We start from the raw sequence: 16,019 nt of genomic DNA, 5'->3' as shown, positions 1-16,019 counted from the left end.
GCACCTACTTGACAGCCGCACATCAGGAGGGGAGCTGCATCCAACAGCATTTCACTCTGCTGCCCACAGAAACTCCTCTTGAAAAAAGTTTTCTACAGATGAAGGAACCTGGGGAAGGTGTTGGCCCCAGGAGATGGACTTATAGCCACCTGCATGAAATCCCCAGCAACACTTAGCCTTCCTGGCCCTGCAGGCTCATATCAATCACTAATGCTGAATCATATTTTATAAAAAGCCCACAAACCTAATTTGCTCCTTTCTCTCTGCTTCTGTCACTGTTGCATCCACAGCGACCCCTCATGTCCGAGGTGGCTCTCCACCTGCCCATGCACATCACTCGTGGCTCTCACTGCAGCACACATGGCGTGGGTGATGAGATTCTGAGGATGAGGCCTCCTCACACCTTGCCAACTCCAGAAGGAAAAAAGCCAGGTGCCCTGCAGGTCCTGAACACAGTTTGTGAGGAAGGGGTTCATGTAGACACTTTGCTTTCTTTCTCAGCTGCTTTATTTCAAAGGTTTAAAGGTTTCTGGGGCCCATGTCCTCCAACTCTCTGTATGGAAAACAAAACCACAAGAAGCCCAAGGAGGCCAGAGACAGAGTGTCAAACAGGGAGCAGGCTTCCCCTACACCTTTCCCTGTTTCCCCGCACCCAGTGGGTCTCTCTGGGCTGTCGTCTTCATGGACTCCATCCAGCATCACCACCCCACCTGCAGCAGCTGTGCACCTCCACCAGGTGCCAGCACTGCTTGCACTTGGCTGAGCGGCACCGGCAAAACTTGCAGCTGCACTGCTCCACCACCTCAGCCTGGGCAGTGTGGAATCCCCTGCCACAGCACAGAAGCTCTCAGTCATCCATGGCTGCAGATGTCCATTTGCACTGGTGGCCAGAAGTGCAAAGACCCCACAGCAGAGCTCCCAGTTGCAAAAGTATGGGCTGACCAACAGGTAAACCAGCTCATGAGCTGTGTAGGGCTTGAAATGATTGCTCTTGGGCACCAGCAGCTTGCAGGAATGGACTCATTGGGGGGTGAACCTCTACTGCCCCCTCAAACTTCTCCTGTTCAGGACACTGCCCACCTTGCTGAAGGGAGTATGACCTTTCAGCAAGTGCATACCTGCAGGACATGCCACAGCACTTGCACTCCACCTTCATGTGGACCAGGAGGACTGGGGAGCAGAAGCCAGCTGCCTGGGACAACCTGTGGGGCACCTGTTACTGTGGGCTCCAAGCAACAGCTGCTCCCCTACGGCCTTCCCACGAGGCCAGAATGGGGACATCAGGAGCTGGAGAGTGAGACTAAACAAAAGGGGAGGGGATGGGAAAAAGGGAGGAGAGGAGAGGGAAGGGAAGGGAAGGGAAGGGAAGGGAAGGGAAGGGAAGGGACACAAACCTGCTCTGTGAGCTCATGGATTCCCCAGATTGCTACTCTGGATAAGGGACTGACAAAGCTCTGCCCAGCCAAATTGAAGCTCCAGAAGCTGGGCTTGCTTCCAAGCTCTTGTTCCTGCCTTTACCTTCCTCCCTGCCTAATGAGGTAGGGAGGAAGGTAAATTGTCCAGATTCATGAGGGCATGACTCGAGGAGACACCATGTCTCCTCTCAGGGTTGTCCACAAAGGGAAAAAGCAATCCCATAAGAGAAGTGATCAGAGCAGCCTAGCTACTGGGAACCTGCTGGGAGCAAGTAGCCATAAGAGGAAGGGTGAAAAGCCCTGGGAGGAATGCCAGAAGCAAAATGTTGCCTCTCTTCCCCTGGCGATCCTCTCCCATGGACCTTGTCCTCTCCCACCCACTCTCTGCCTCTGGACTCCTCCATCACATTCAGGATTGAGTCCTTGGATCTTGTGGTCGCAGCCACAATTTCTCCAGCTCCCCATGGCAGCAGGCATGAGTCACAGCAAAGGCAACGCCCACTGAGGAGATGACATGAATGAAGGCAGCCTCCCACCTGCCTGAAACAAAGTGAGTAAAGACACCAAGCTGCTGAGCTCTGCACTTGGTTGTGGAGAGGGGGAAGGCATTGGTGGGATGCAGCAGGAGAGACTGTTACTACATGCATGATGGATGCATTCAGATGGAGTCTGCTCAGGAGAAATCGGCATCAGGGTGTTCACCCAGTGCCATGGTCCTCAAGGTCTAGAGCCAGAAAAAAAGACTGCTCTCCATGTGTTTTTGGCTCAGCCTGTGGCACCCTCAGCTCCTGGGACCCATATGCTATTGAGAAGTTAAGTATCTGACAGTGGAGCTTGGGGGGCGGGGCTGGGCTGGGCTGGTGGCAGGGGTGGAGGCAAGCTCTGCCAGTATGCAGAGCTGACATCAGAGTAGTCCAGACAGAACCTAAGATCCAAGCCTGGGCAATTGATGAAGTTTAGAAAAAAAAAAAAATATATATATATATATATATATATACTTGTAGTAGCACATGCTTACCGTTTAATGTTTGCTGTGTTAGCAACTCTGTTATCATGTGGAAAAAGGCACTCCATGTGCATCAATGAGACATGCTTGTTCTTTTAATGGATCTCATGACAGCCCCACTGGTACCCACTGGTCAGTCCTGCTGAGCTTGGATAGCAGTGTTGTCAAAGGCTTGCAGCCCCTGCAGAATGGAACAGTTCCACTGGTGAAACTGATGCTGACATTCCTCAGCAGCCAGCTTAGTTCCTCACTTCACCACCTCCATGGATTCCACCTGCTGCCAGCAGACTCAGACCTGCTTCTCCATCCACACTGCCAAAGCTGTGGAGTCACCACGGTCCCAGAGGGACCCCTGCAGGGACATCTGCTTGGTGTGGTACTTGTGGGGCAGGATGGCAGAGGATTAGTCTTCTACAGCCTTACTTCAGAACAAAAATGAGCAGAAGGGGGATGTGCACCCTCCTCTGTGCCAAACTGGATATTCCTGCTCCCCTATCTGTAACTCTTTGGTGTCACTGCCCCTCTCCCTTCATCCTCCCAGAGATTCTCCCTGTCACACATTGCATTTGTGTTGCCTAGGTTTCTTCTCCCACCCTTTTTTTACATATCTGCCTGTTTCTTTGCAGACAGCACCTCCCCAGGTGACTTTTCAATCCAGATAGTATGAGTGCAAAGTGTACTTACAACCAGGTCACAGCAAGGACATGTTTCACTGGAATCAGCATCACACATAGCCAAACCAACTCCATCCTGGCCCTGGCCAAACTCTGCCTTCGGCCACCAAGAAGCAGCCTGAATCTCATCCTTCACAGCACTGCACAGACTGGGTAGCCCCTGTCCCAGGTGATGACTGTAGCTTGCCCTGCTGTGCCTACCAGCATCAGAGACCAAGTGGCCCACAGAAAGCTGCTGGATTGAGTGTGCTGACACAGTACTGTCCCCTACAGTAATGGTAGAGCTATGGGAGAGCTCTGAGCTGGGGCTCTGGAGTGAGTATCCTTCCTGAGGAGCTCACATGGCTGGGGTGGTGTCAGTGCCTGAGTTCTAGTCTCTAATATTCTACAGGCAGGTGATCTGGTCATCTTTCTCTGTAGACAAGTCACTTTGGCGGCAGCAAGCAGAAGAAGATTTACATACAAGAGAAACCAGGCAGCATCAGGCAGCTGATGCTAAAGACACCAGCTCATTGAAACGTTTTCACCCAGCCTCCTGGTAGCCACCGTCTCCCAGCTGTGTCATTCCCTGGGGGCAGAATCAGGAAGACCTACTGCCGCCCTCAGCACCACTGCTGTCCTTGCTGACACTCCCTCATCTGACTCCTCCAGGCCGGACACTCTTCTGTATCCTGCAGCCCTCATAGCAAACATACTCAGCCCATTTGCTTTCTTAACTCTGACAGGTCTCCCTTCAAGCCCCTCACAGCAGCAAGACAGGTTCTCTGCCCTTCTCCCAGCGAGGCATAGTGTGATGGCTGCTCCTCTTTTCAGTAGGATGTGTGGGTTGTGCTACCATGGGGCAAAGACTGCTGTTACCTCACCAGGCCAGTTCCAGCTGTGCTGGTGGCTCAGGAATGTAAAAATTATCACGCATGCCCAGATTTCTGCTTTTCCTCTCAGAATCATTCAGAAAGTGAGACTGTGGATCTGGCCTTTTTTTGCTTCTTCCACCTCCTCTCTGTGCCCACATAGAACCATAAAGGTTGGAAAGACCACTATGATCATCTATTCCAACCATCCACCCACCACCACCATACACTAAACTATATCACCCAGTGCAACATTGTCCCTTTCTCTGAAAGCCCCAAGGGATGGTTGAGTCCCTGGGAAGCCTGTTCCAATGCCTGACAACCCTTTCAGAGAAGAAATTTTCCTAATATCCAAGCTGAACTTCTCCTGGCACAACTTGGGGCCATTCCCTCTATTCCTATCACTAGTTAGGTAGGAGAAGAAGCTATCCTCCACCTCACCACAATGTGCTTTCATGCAGTTGTAGAGAGCAATAAGGTCACCCCTGAGCATCCTCTTCTCCAGTCTGAACAATCCCAGCTCCCTCAGCCATTCCCAATAAGACTTGTGCTCCAGACCCCTCACCAGCTTCATTGCCCTTCACTGGACACACTCCATGCCCTCAATATTTTCCTTCTAGTGAGGGGCCCAAAACTGAACACAGTCCTCAAGGTGAGGCCTCACCAGAGCTCAGTACAGGGGAGCAATCACCTCCCTGTTCCTGCTGAGTGCACTACTTCTGATACCACCTAGTATGTGGTTGGCACAGTGAGGTCTGAAGAGCATTTGTGCTCTGCCATCCCCTCAAAACCAAGCAGCTGCAATGAAGCTTTCCATTTCTCTGCTTGTCCTTCCAGCTTCACTTTGGTCCCTGCACCTGCCTTCTGGAGCCAGTGTGGCAGAGTGTCAGGCATGTTGGGATCTGCAGCACCAGGGTGTAGCCTCCCAACGCATGTCCCGGAAATCTGGTCCTACCTGCTGTCAGCTGGGCTGCAATGGGGAAAGACGGGGTACCCTCTTTCCCCTGTAAGCCGAGCCCCCAAGAGGCAGCTGGGCACAGAAGCAAGGTGTTCACAGCATGTGAGAGCCACTGAGGTGAGTGGTCCCTGTGGGGTGGGGGATGCTGTGGGGGTGCACAGGCCCACAGGGTGAGGCCTCTTCTGACACACGTGGTAAAGCCTGGGCTATCAAGCTCAGACGTGCATGTGCAAGCAGTGAGGGGAATAAGGGAGGGGATAGGCCCTGCAGACAGCAGTAGGGACTTTTTAAAAGGGGGAAGCCCTCACCCCAGTTATTTGCAAGCCTTTCTTGGTACCAGAGCCTTGGCAGGAACTGCAAAGAGCAAACAGCCATGAGAACAAAAATCCCAGCAACAAGAAAGTGAGAAAGGGGTCTGCTTGAAAGAGAGAGTCGCTAAAGCAGGGTGAGATCAGCATTTTGGGTGCCAGTGTACCCTCTGAGAGTTTACAAGCAGCAGAAAGATATATGTCCCTCATTGCGCCGCTCCCTAAATGGGGCAGAACAAGGGGCACAGGGTATGAGAAAGTCAAACACAGGCTGTGACAGCCCACAGGCGGATGAGCTGTGAGCCCATGGGCACGGCTCCTTGTCTCGGGATAGCAGGCAGCAGCTGTCCTGGGGAGGGACGTGGTGGGTGGGGAGTGTCCCACCACTTCCATTCTCTTCCAGGTGTGCTAGGACTTGCAAAGCAAAAGCAGGTCACCAGGAAGCAGCTGTGCTGGGCAGTACAGAGTTCCCAGTGTCCTGCTACTCCAATCTTCATGCTCTGCTAGCACCGTGCCTCCTGCACCTTCTGAGGACAGGGATGCTCATAGTCTGCCTTCTGCAGATGCTGACACCCCTGCAGAGCTGGGTTATTTTGGGTCCCTGCCACTCACAGCTTTGTATGAATGCTCAGGCTCTCACTTCTCATATTTCACTTCAAACTTCCGTCCAGCAATACTGTAGGGAAGGGGATGTTTTGCTTTTTCCCTGTCAGTTGTGGATGTGGCCGTGTTAGCATAAGAGCAAAGAAGAACAAGCATCTGGCATTCTGAGCAAGCACATGCCTCCTCAGCTGTGAGTGCACCTGGGTGTTGCTCTTTCACAATTGCGTTTGCTGTCATAGGACCATGCTTCAAAGTTCACGCTTTGTGGCCGGAATGAAGTGTGTCAGGAAGTGAGAGAGATGAGCTGCAGCTTGCAGACGTAGAGCCAGCTGTGGTGCAGCAGGGACAGTCGTGATTTGGATAAGCAAGTGCCTCAAGAGCCTGCCCGCTCCTATTGTGATTCAAGCTGCTTTCCTGATGCCCAAATGAACCAAAAACCTTTGCTGTGGCAGAAATGATCAGACACCAAGCCCACACACACCCTCGGCTTTTCTTCTACAGAGAGGTAAGTGGGACAGAGGCATCTTGTGAGCTGGATGGAACAGATCTCGGGACATGAGATAATGCTGACACAGGTGACCACAGGGCATCAGGGAGTCCTCTACACCTCTACAGTCACATGGTGAATCAAGAGGCAAATCCCAGCGTTCATTGAAACACAGGCTTCCTTGGGGTCTTGCAATGCAAAGAGTGTGGGGAGTCTACAGAGCTTGCTTGTCATGTTGCCTGCATTGGAAGTCCTCTTCCACAGACCCTTAGGAGGAGAGGATGGATGATACCTCTGGAGAGCTGCAGTGCCAGCACGACCCAATCTCATGGGTTGTATACATAGGTGTGAGTTCAATCTTGAATCCTAGCCTCCATGACTAATCACCACAATAATCTAATTTCATATTTAGAAAAAAAAAAAAGGTGAAAATTAAGGCTTAGATAGCACCCAGAGCAAGTCAAAATCATTCATAAATATTCATAATCATTTACAAAAAGCATACTTCAATTTCTAATGCAAAATTATGTGGGTTATTTTTTGAAGTCAAGCACATTCCTTTTTATTTCCTCTTGGCAGCAGATCTACAAAACCAGCTTGTGTAATTTGTGTTCTCATCTGCACCACTCTACTCTTTTGCCACTCAATGTTGTGTTCTTTGCCTGTATCCACAGGCAACTCCAGGGTGCCCGAGGGATTACATGACAAATCACTCCCATAAACTTTAACCTTGTGGCATGCCTGGTGAGACTTTTCTACTTCTCTTCTTTCACCTCATCTTCCTGCCCCACACATAACTCTATTCTGCTCTCATGACTATGGATTACTTCATCCAACCTTGGTCCCTCAGGACAATAAAGATGCAGAGCTGTTGAGCCAGGTCCAGAAGAGGGCCACAAAGATGACCAAAGGGCTGGAGTGCCTCTTCTGTGAAGAAAGGCTGGGGTAAAAGTTATTGGCAAAGCTCATAGCCTGTGGTTTGGACAGGTACGGAAAAGGTAAAGAACTGATTGGATGGCTGGGCCCAAAGAATAGTGGTGAAATGAGTTAAATCCAGCTGGTAACTGGTCATGAGTAGTGTTCCTTGGGTGTTGGTACTGGGACCCAACCTGTTTAACACCTTTATTGATGATTTGGATGAGGGGACTGAGTGTACCCTCAGTAAGTTTGCAGATGATACCAAGTTGGAAGGACATGCCAATCTGCCTGGGGGTAGGAAAGCCCTACAGAGGGATCTGGACAGGCTGGATCGATAGGCTGAGGCCAAAGGGATGAAGTTCAACAAGACCAAGTACTGGGTCCTGTACTTTGGCCACAACAACCCCAGGAAACACTACAGGCTTGAGGCAGAATGGCTGGAAGACCAGTGTAGAGGAATAGAACTTGCAAGTGCTAGTTGACAGCTGGCTGAACATGAGCTAGCAGTGTGCCAAGGAGGCTAAGAAGGCAAACCACATCCTGGCTGGTACCAGAAGCAATGTAGCCAGAAGGACTGCGGAAGTGATCATACCTCTGTACTGAGCTCTAGTGAGGCCTCACCTTGAGGACTGTGTTCAGATTTGGGCCCCTCACCACAAGACATTGAAGCCATGGTGTGTGTCTAGAGAAGGGCAATGAAGATGGCGCAGAGTCTAATGGGGAGTGGCTGAGAGAGCTGAGACTGTTCATTCTGGAGAAGAGGAGTTTCAGGGTTGGCCTTACCGCTCTCTACAACTGCATGAAAGAATACTGTGGTGAGGTGGAGGACAGCCTCTTCTCTTACATAGCTAGTGATAGGAATAGACTCTGACAAGAGGTGCCTGCCTTGGGACTGACTTGTGGCTCATCTTCTGCTGGTGCCCAGCAGACAACACAGAGCAGCCTGTCCCAAAGCCATTGGGAGCACCTGACACCAACCAGGGCCCTGAGCAGCTCCTGAACACTCAGAGGAGGCACATGGCTGACTGTGGTCCCTGTGGGGTGTTCACAGGAAGGTGTATATGGAAGGGGGTTGCAACACATTCCCTTTAACTGGTTTCCAGCTTGTTTAACAGCCCTTCATCATCATGTTCTCCCCTCCCTTCACACAGCATTGCCCTTATCTCACACCTCTACCTGCAGCTCATCCTCCCTCACCAGTGTTCTTCTTTCCTACTAGCTTCTTCAGCTCCTCCTCCCTTGCAGAATTTTCTTACTGCATGTGCATGCTTGCTTGCATGTCCACGTCATTTCCCCTGCCCCCTACTAGAGCAAGAACATGAGCAATTAATTCAGTTTCTGCCTGAGTGTGACAGGAAGAGGTGTCTCTGCAGTTTGAATCACTCTTTTCTGTTTCTACTGGGTGAAAGGCTGTCGGCGGCCTTCAGGGTCCACACCAATTTGCACTGTGAGGTAAAAAGATGCTTCCTCCATCTCAAAGGACACCTAAGGTCAGATGCCAAGTAGGAAATTCCTTCAGGATTTTGAGCATCTTATCACGTGGATGATTTCTGTAGCAGAACACCGGAGCCAAAGGATCTCTTTGGTTGCTTTTCTTCTATTGCTTGTTTATGTTGTGAAACCATTGCCTCAATGCACAGCTGATGACTTGAGTCCACTCAGCAACTTTTATGTATTGCAATGAGTACCTGAGGCTCTTTTAGAGATATCCACAGTTAATGTGGCTTTTGAAACTTTAACCAACAATTGAACCAGTTCCAGTGCTTCTGCCTCCCTACCACCAGCATCCTATATCAGGAGATTTCCTCTTCAGTGATGAGCAGTCAAAACAATACCTCCAGAGCTCTGGGTGCAGAGAAACTGCTCCCACAGCTTCCTCTTTTCCAAAGGGAAATTGCATCTTGTGTTGGGGCTCTGACACTGATTACAGTATCTATTACGTCAAATTTGAGACTATCACCTTATCTTTAATAACATCAGCATTAGTCTCTAGTAAAGCTCAGTTCATGGATTCTTGCTGCTGTGCTTCCACCCACCCACAGGAAAGAAAAGGAAAAAAAACTAAAAGAAATCTGTTTTTCATGCTACTGGTTCAGAACTCTGCTATCTGGTATTTCAAAGGCTTAAGGGCTAATACATAAAGAAAGACCACTCAGAAAAAGGAAAAGGTGATGGCAAGTAGAAAACCAAACAGATTTATTGCACTAGTGTTCATGACAGGAAAATCTGGGAGATTTCCATGGCTGAAATGTTCCTTGAGGTGAAATCTATCAAAGGACTGTCTGTGAGCAAAATGCTGTTAAGGATTATAATGCAGTAAAATGAAATAAGCATTTATTAAATCTCTGAAACCATATGCCTCTTACCCTAGTGGTCCAAAAACAACTGAAGGGTAAAAGAGCTGACTAACTGTGGTGCAGAAACTCCTGGTTAAAATTGCTTTTAGAGAGTCACTAGCAGACACAACTTGAGAAAAGGCTTTTGAGGCACTTTAGACCAGGCAGTCTGATATCTGAACTGAACAAAATTAGTAGAAGTTGTAACAAAGGGGGCAAAATATTAATAGGCATTCAGTTATAACTAATTATGGAGGATGAGTCAACACTTTTGTAAGGAGATGCTGTGCCTCGTGGTCCTAATGGAGTAGTTTGAGATGGCAAGAACAGGGACAGTGGATATCCAAAAGGATGAATGAATCTCATGAATGGTGCTTGAGAAAATGTTTCAAGGTAGACGAAATTTGCTGAAAACACAGAATGGAAAATGAGGGTAGATGATCAGTTTTTGCAGTGGAGTTTTAAAACACCTGTGATGGGGCTTGGGCTGTTTGATTTATTCATGAAAGGTAAATAATGAAATAACAAATCTGTTGAAGGCGTAAAATTATACAGTTAGAAAACATGAGTGTGGCTGAGAGGAACTGCAGAGATTAGAAAAAGAGTGACTGGCCTAAAATTTTTAACAGGTGAAATTTCATCTAGCTGAGTGATGAGAAAAAGCTATCTAAACTGACCATTGTTCCTTGTGTGTGAGGTCTGTTCTTACCCAGCTCAGGTCATGGACATCTTGAACTTTATGTGAGCACAGTTTGAGCTACTCACCGCAAGCCTTATGAGGTCTGTAACAGAAGAGGAAAGGCTCTGAGTAGGGAAAGAAGGACATTAAAATGTACAGAATGACTTGTCTGTGAGGAACAACTAAGAAAGCTAGGACCTTTTAATCTCAAGAAAAGGTCACTGAGAGGAAGTATGGTGGTTTACAAAATCATCAGTGATAAGGTGGAAGTGACTGAGGATATATTTTTTCACTTCTTCTAGTACTTAAACTAGGAACAGAATCTAACTGGTGGGATTCAAAATCGGTACAAGAAGGTGGTTCTCCATATGCGATGTAATTAAGCTGTGGAAATCCTTGGCACTCCTGTCACTAGATGTTGTTGATTATAAATTGTATATGGTTTCAAAAAACAACTGGAGAAAATAATGAATATGAGCTATAGAATACAAACATTTCACCTCTGGCTCAGGAAATCACTGGGCTAAAGTTTGTTGGAAACAAGAAGAAAACTTTGAGGGAGTATCACTATGTGACTGCACCATTCTTACATTACTCCATCATCCATTATTTGAGACAGAATAGTCATTGTAGATAGGCCTCTGATCTCACATACTGTGGACTATACTCATATATTGCATTGTCTAGAGGTGTTTCTTGAAGAACAGCTGACAAAAATGGTTTGTCTATGCAGACAAGTTGCCTTCATATGGCTGGCTGGTCTGGGCACAGGTACTGGAGCAGGGTATGTTTTCTCAAAGAGCCTCAGTCTCACTCGGTCTGTCTCAATCAGGACAAAGACACTCTCCAACCTATTCAGTCTGCAATCATCATAGGTTTCGCTCTAGCAAAAGCTGGCATGTCTTCCTCAAGTTTGAGTTTTTGAGGCATCTAATAATTTTACTGAAAACCAATAATTCTAGCGTATTTGCCTTTTCTTGTTGGATCATTTTATACTCCAAACTTCAGCAAGTCTTCACATAAAACTCTCAATCATTTTTAAAGAAAGGTGAAAGCCATTCAGTGTATCTTAACAATCCAGTAGAAGTTCCTCTAAGAAATCTGGCTTGGTGGTGGACCTGTGCAATGACACAAAAGGATGTCAAGCAAATTGATAACTATTCTTGTGCTCATTCATGTTAGTGTTTCAATTGTCTAACATATAGGCACCAGAATGAGTCTGGCAATTAAGTTCCTGCCTATGAGACCTGCACATGCTTCTTCTATTTTTAATAGATCCTCCCTCTAGCATAATCTCACTATGCCATTCAGAATATCTGACATGACTGTCAAGGTTCTGAGTAGCTTCGTCTCACAGTAATACTTATGCAAATTTTTCCTCTAGATCAAATAAATTCTACATTTCCTTTTGAGATAAAATACTCTCTACATTAGCTCTTGTAGTAGACACTGCTGGTACCATGCAGGAGAGCACACCAAAGGAGCTGCAGAGATCTTTAAGAACTGTTGCCAATGTTGTGTTATTCTGTGATGACAACTCTGAGGAAGGAACTGAGATGAATGTCCTAGTTCCATTTGCACTCATGTTCCTAGAAAAAATGAGTTGTATTTCTAGATTTTCCTGGCCCTCTGCATCTATCCATTACTGTACATTCATTTTGGTCAAGCCCTTAGCTGGGATTCAGATTTACATGGGTTATTTCACATAAGCGAACTAGGGTGGAGTCAAGTCTAATAGCAGTGTCATTCTTTTTATCTGCAATGGATGTACAAAGTCCTGTTTTTCTGATGCAAAATTACTGTGAAGTTTTTATTACCTTCTAAGTTCCAGATCACCAGCATTTTTCCCTCAGTGTTTGCTCTCTTCCTTTCCTTTCCTTTCTTTTCCTTTCTTTTCCTTTCTTTTCCTTTCTTTTCCTTTCTTTTCCTTTCCTTTCCTTTCCTTTCCTTTCCTTTCCTTTCCTTTCCTTTCCTTTCCTTTCCTTTCCTTTCCTTTCCTTTCCTTTCCTTTCCTTTCCTTTCCTTTCCTTTCCTTTCCTTTCCTTTCCTTTCCTTTCCTTTCCTTTCCTTTCCTTTCCTTTCCTTTCCTTTCCTTCCCTTCCCTTCCCTTCCCTTCCCTTCCCTTCCCTTCCCTTCCCTTCCCTTCCCTTCCCTTCCCTTCCCTTCCCTTCCCTTCCCTTCCCTTCCCTTCCCTTCCCTTCCCTTCCCTTCCCTTCCCTTCCCTTCCCTTCCCTTCCCTTCCCTTCCCTTCCCTTCCCTTCCCTTCCCTTCCCTTCCCTTCCCTTCCCTTCCCTTCCCTTCCCTTCCCTTCCCTTCCCTTCCCTTCCCTTCCCTTCCCCCTTACCCTCCCTCTTACCCTCCCTCTTACCCTCCCCCTTCCCCCTTACCCTCCCCCTTCCCCCTTCCCTTCCCCCTCACATCAGTAATCAAATCAATGTGCATTTTCTGAGGCATGTGCATGATTCTGTACAACAGAATCTGTTGTCTGTTTTCTGTATTCTACCATTTAATCACTTGCTTTTCTACTGTTCATTTTCTTAGTCTTTTTGTTTCTTTATGAGTTATTGCAACAGAAGACAACGTGGTTAGATTTTGATCTTAAAGAAGATTTCTCCTTCCAACTTAAACTTTTCTTTCTGCAGATGAAGAGAGCAACCTGTCTGTAGCCTCCTTGAGAGGAATGACTTCTCTCAATGCCTTTCTTTGGGCCTCCTTAGCTCTCCAGCTGCCTCAGCCATCCCACTGAGATCTCTCTTCATCCCTGTTGGGTATGTCAACTGCCAATGTGTCTCAGCCATGCAAGGATTACAGCTTCTACCACAAACTTCTCCTGCCTGGCTACGTTCTGATATTCATCACAGGCTTGATGCTGAATGTGATGGCCCTGTGGATATTTATTCGCTACCTGCGCCTGAAATCAGTGGTAATGATCTACATGTTCAATCTGGCTGTGAGTGACCTCACCTTCACTCTCCCTCTGCCACTGCGACTCTACTACTACTTCAACCATGAGTGGCCCTTTGGCAACACCCTGTGCCAGGTCTCTGGCTCTGTCTTTCAGATCAACATGTATGGTAGCTGCATCTTTCTCATGTGCATCAACCTGGATCGCTACATTGCCATTGTGCACCCACTTCGCTGGCGACACCTGCGGCGTCCCAAGGTGGCCAGGCTCCTTTGCCTGGTGGTCTGGGTTGCAATCCTCATGGGCTCCATCCCCACAGCTATAGTCCACAAACAAAACCACTGTGAGTCACAGAACCAGACTACTTATCTGTGCTTTGAAAGCTTTAGTGATGACATGTGGCAGAAAAACCTCTTCCCTCTAGTTGTCCTGGCTGAAATCCTGGGTTTTCTCCTACCTCTGAGCTCTGTGACATACTGCTCCATTCAGATCTTTCGGGAGCTCTGTAAGGCCAGACAGCCAAAGACACTACGGCAGCAGAAGACAGTTCGTCTCCTCTCGGTCAATCTGGTCATCTTTGTCATATTCTTTGTGCCCTACAACACTACCCTGGCTGTATATGGTTTGATAAAGGCCAGGGTGATTGATGTTGAGAAGCAAATGCAGGCCTCCGTGCGTGAGGTGCTAATTGTGACAATGATGTTGGCCAGTATGAACTGCACACTGGACCCCCTGATCTACTACTTCAGCACTGAAGGTTTCCGTAACACCTTTAAGAAAATGCGGCGTGGACAAACCTGGCACTCAGATACAGGGATGATTAGGAGTCAGGTTGCGGAACAAAAGTCAACCCGAAATCGTGCTGCTTCAGCAGCAAAGCAGTTACCATCTGAAAACTTTCCCTGTCCCAGTGAATCTGTGCCAGCACTTCCTACTGCAATATTTTTGAATGGTCCTATTGAGGACTCAGAAATTTAACCACAGAAAGCTCCCAGCATTGCTGAGTTTCAGAGTGGCCCATTCAATAATTACATCAAGGCTGTGAAAAACAGCTCAGGGTTACTTAGCAAACTGAGCAAGCATGGCAGGCTGTACGTGGGTGAATGTGATGATACAAAGCTGAAGGATGAAAAGTTGTTTTCAATAAACACAGGTACACTGATGACATGGCCCCAGCTTGACTCTTTCAATACAGGAAACATGGTGGGGAACAAGTGCTTGAAACAAGCATATTGTGTCTAGGTCTGGTCAGCATAGGCTCCTATGGCAAGTTGATCTTTACTTGATCTTTGATCTTCCTTGGTGCACTTCAATATAAAAAGGTTTGAGGAATACTCAGAACACAGGTATGATACCCTTTGCTAACAGAGTTAATTTAATAGTAAAGACTGAGAGAAACTCTGGTGGGTTTTTGTTACTCTTGTTGTTTAACTTGATGCCTCAATTTAAGTCTTAAGTCTAGTTTAGGGCACCTAAATAAGTGTCAAATATTCCAACAGACTTGAAGATTTTATTAACTCTTGAGGTCAAGGAGAATAGCTGAGTATTTACTGCTCTTGCAGAAAGTAGATCCCTAACTGCACAGTAAGTCACAGACCTTAGCAAAGCAATGTTTAGTAGGTTCATCAAATGTGATTGTGTAGCTTTGTGCACACAGATGCAGCACAGTGGCTACAAATTTATCTCAAGCAAAAGAGCTTGGGGAACACTAGCACACTTGAGAATACAGTCAGCATTCACAATGGCTCCAAAAAAAGGAAAATACCAATACTGCTGGCATTTCTGAAGTGCCTTCCCACCTGCACTGCAGCTGAGCCTCTCTTTGGCTTCCAGCAGAGCTCAGATCATCCCAGAGCTGGTTTGTTGCTGTATATATGGAGTTAGGGTTTTGTTGTTGTTGCTGTTGTTTTAAAGAGTTAAAGGAATTATTGGGGAGGCTGGTGAGAAGTGTTGTTCACAGTTAAGTCCATATTCTTAGGCCACCTTCTGAATTAGCTATCTGAACCACGTTTCAAGTCCCTGGCTTGTGACTCCTGGAGGATAAAAAGGTATTGACATGCATCATGATTTTGAATTACACTACACTTTAGAATGCACAGAGACCTTGCCAGTCTCCCTTGAAGACCCACCTACCCTGTTGCAACTGATCCTGTAGCAGCAGATATAGATGCTGACCCTCTCCAAGGGATACTTGTTCTACAGACTGAGCTGGGAGCAACGTAAAATGGGCCAGTTGGCTACACATCTCCTCTCAGCATATGCATCACCAGCCCTGAAATACACCTACAGGTGAAGGACGTTTAATGGAGTCTGAGAGGTGCAGTGGAGGAGGGCTACGGGGGCAGCAGGTACTTTTGGTTTGAAAATCAAGGGTTTGTCGTGCAAATATGAATCACACGTGCCACAGTGAAAATGGAGAGGATGCACATCTGTGCGCTCATACTCTGGCAGACCTAATCTGATTCATTTGTGCTAGAGCAGTATATGTCCCCCTTCCTCTCGCCCACCCAGCAGGAGATGGGACAGCAAGGGCTAGCTGCTCCCTAGCGAAGGGCAGCCAAGAACCAGGCACAGGAGCACACTGCACCCAAACAGGGCAATCGGGGTGGGTATGGTGACAGCAGCTGTGCTCAGCAAAGGATACAGATTGCAGACCTGCCCTGGTGACAAGGCAGATCCAAGGTCATCCTGAGAAGTCAGTGAGTCAGCACTGGCATCAGGCCTGGAGCAGTCACCAGGGTCAGCCTCAGGCCAGTGAGTGCAAGGCAAGCCCACAGTGATAAGGCCATTCTTGTGCAGCACCTCCTGGCATCCTTCTGCAGCTGGCCTCCTTACAGAGGCACTGTGCTCCCCAGAGCTAGGCTGAACAGAGATCGCTC

At 47.6% G+C, this 16,019-nt stretch overlaps 1 protein-coding gene and 1 pseudogene across 1 annotated transcript; one reads left to right on the top strand and one right to left on the bottom strand.

The window, feature by feature from the left end:
- Nucleotides 1-519: 519 nt before the first annotated feature.
- Nucleotides 520-3,170, bottom strand: LOC136051425 (protein Wnt-4-like; annotated as a pseudogene).
- A 1,741-nt stretch (nt 3,171-4,911) lies between these two features.
- LPAR5 (lysophosphatidic acid receptor 5) lies at nt 4,912-14,343 on the top strand. Its single transcript, XM_065742222.1, has 3 exons — nt 4,912-5,021; nt 6,055-6,320; nt 12,878-14,343. Exon 3 carries the CDS (start codon nt 13,006-13,008, stop codon nt 14,116-14,118), a length of 1,113 nt encoding a protein of 370 aa, XP_065598294.1. The 5' UTR covers nt 4,912-5,021; nt 6,055-6,320; nt 12,878-13,005; the 3' UTR covers nt 14,119-14,343.
- Nucleotides 14,344-16,019: the final 1,676 nt, after the last annotated feature.

Source organism: Cyrtonyx montezumae, unplaced genomic scaffold (assembly GCF_038088225.1).
Source record: "Cyrtonyx montezumae isolate F1298 unplaced genomic scaffold, pur_monq_1.0 scaffold_3, whole genome shotgun sequence".
Lineage (NCBI taxonomy): Eukaryota > Metazoa > Chordata > Aves > Galliformes > Odontophoridae > Cyrtonyx > Cyrtonyx montezumae.
This window is presented reverse-complemented; position numbering and strand designations above follow the sequence as displayed.

Bases quoted from the DNA above. Each gene is read 5' to 3' on its own strand.
- LPAR5 (XM_065742222.1), top strand. From the start codon at position 13,006: ATGTCAACTGCCAATGTGTCTCAGCCATGCAAGGATTACAGCTTCTAC.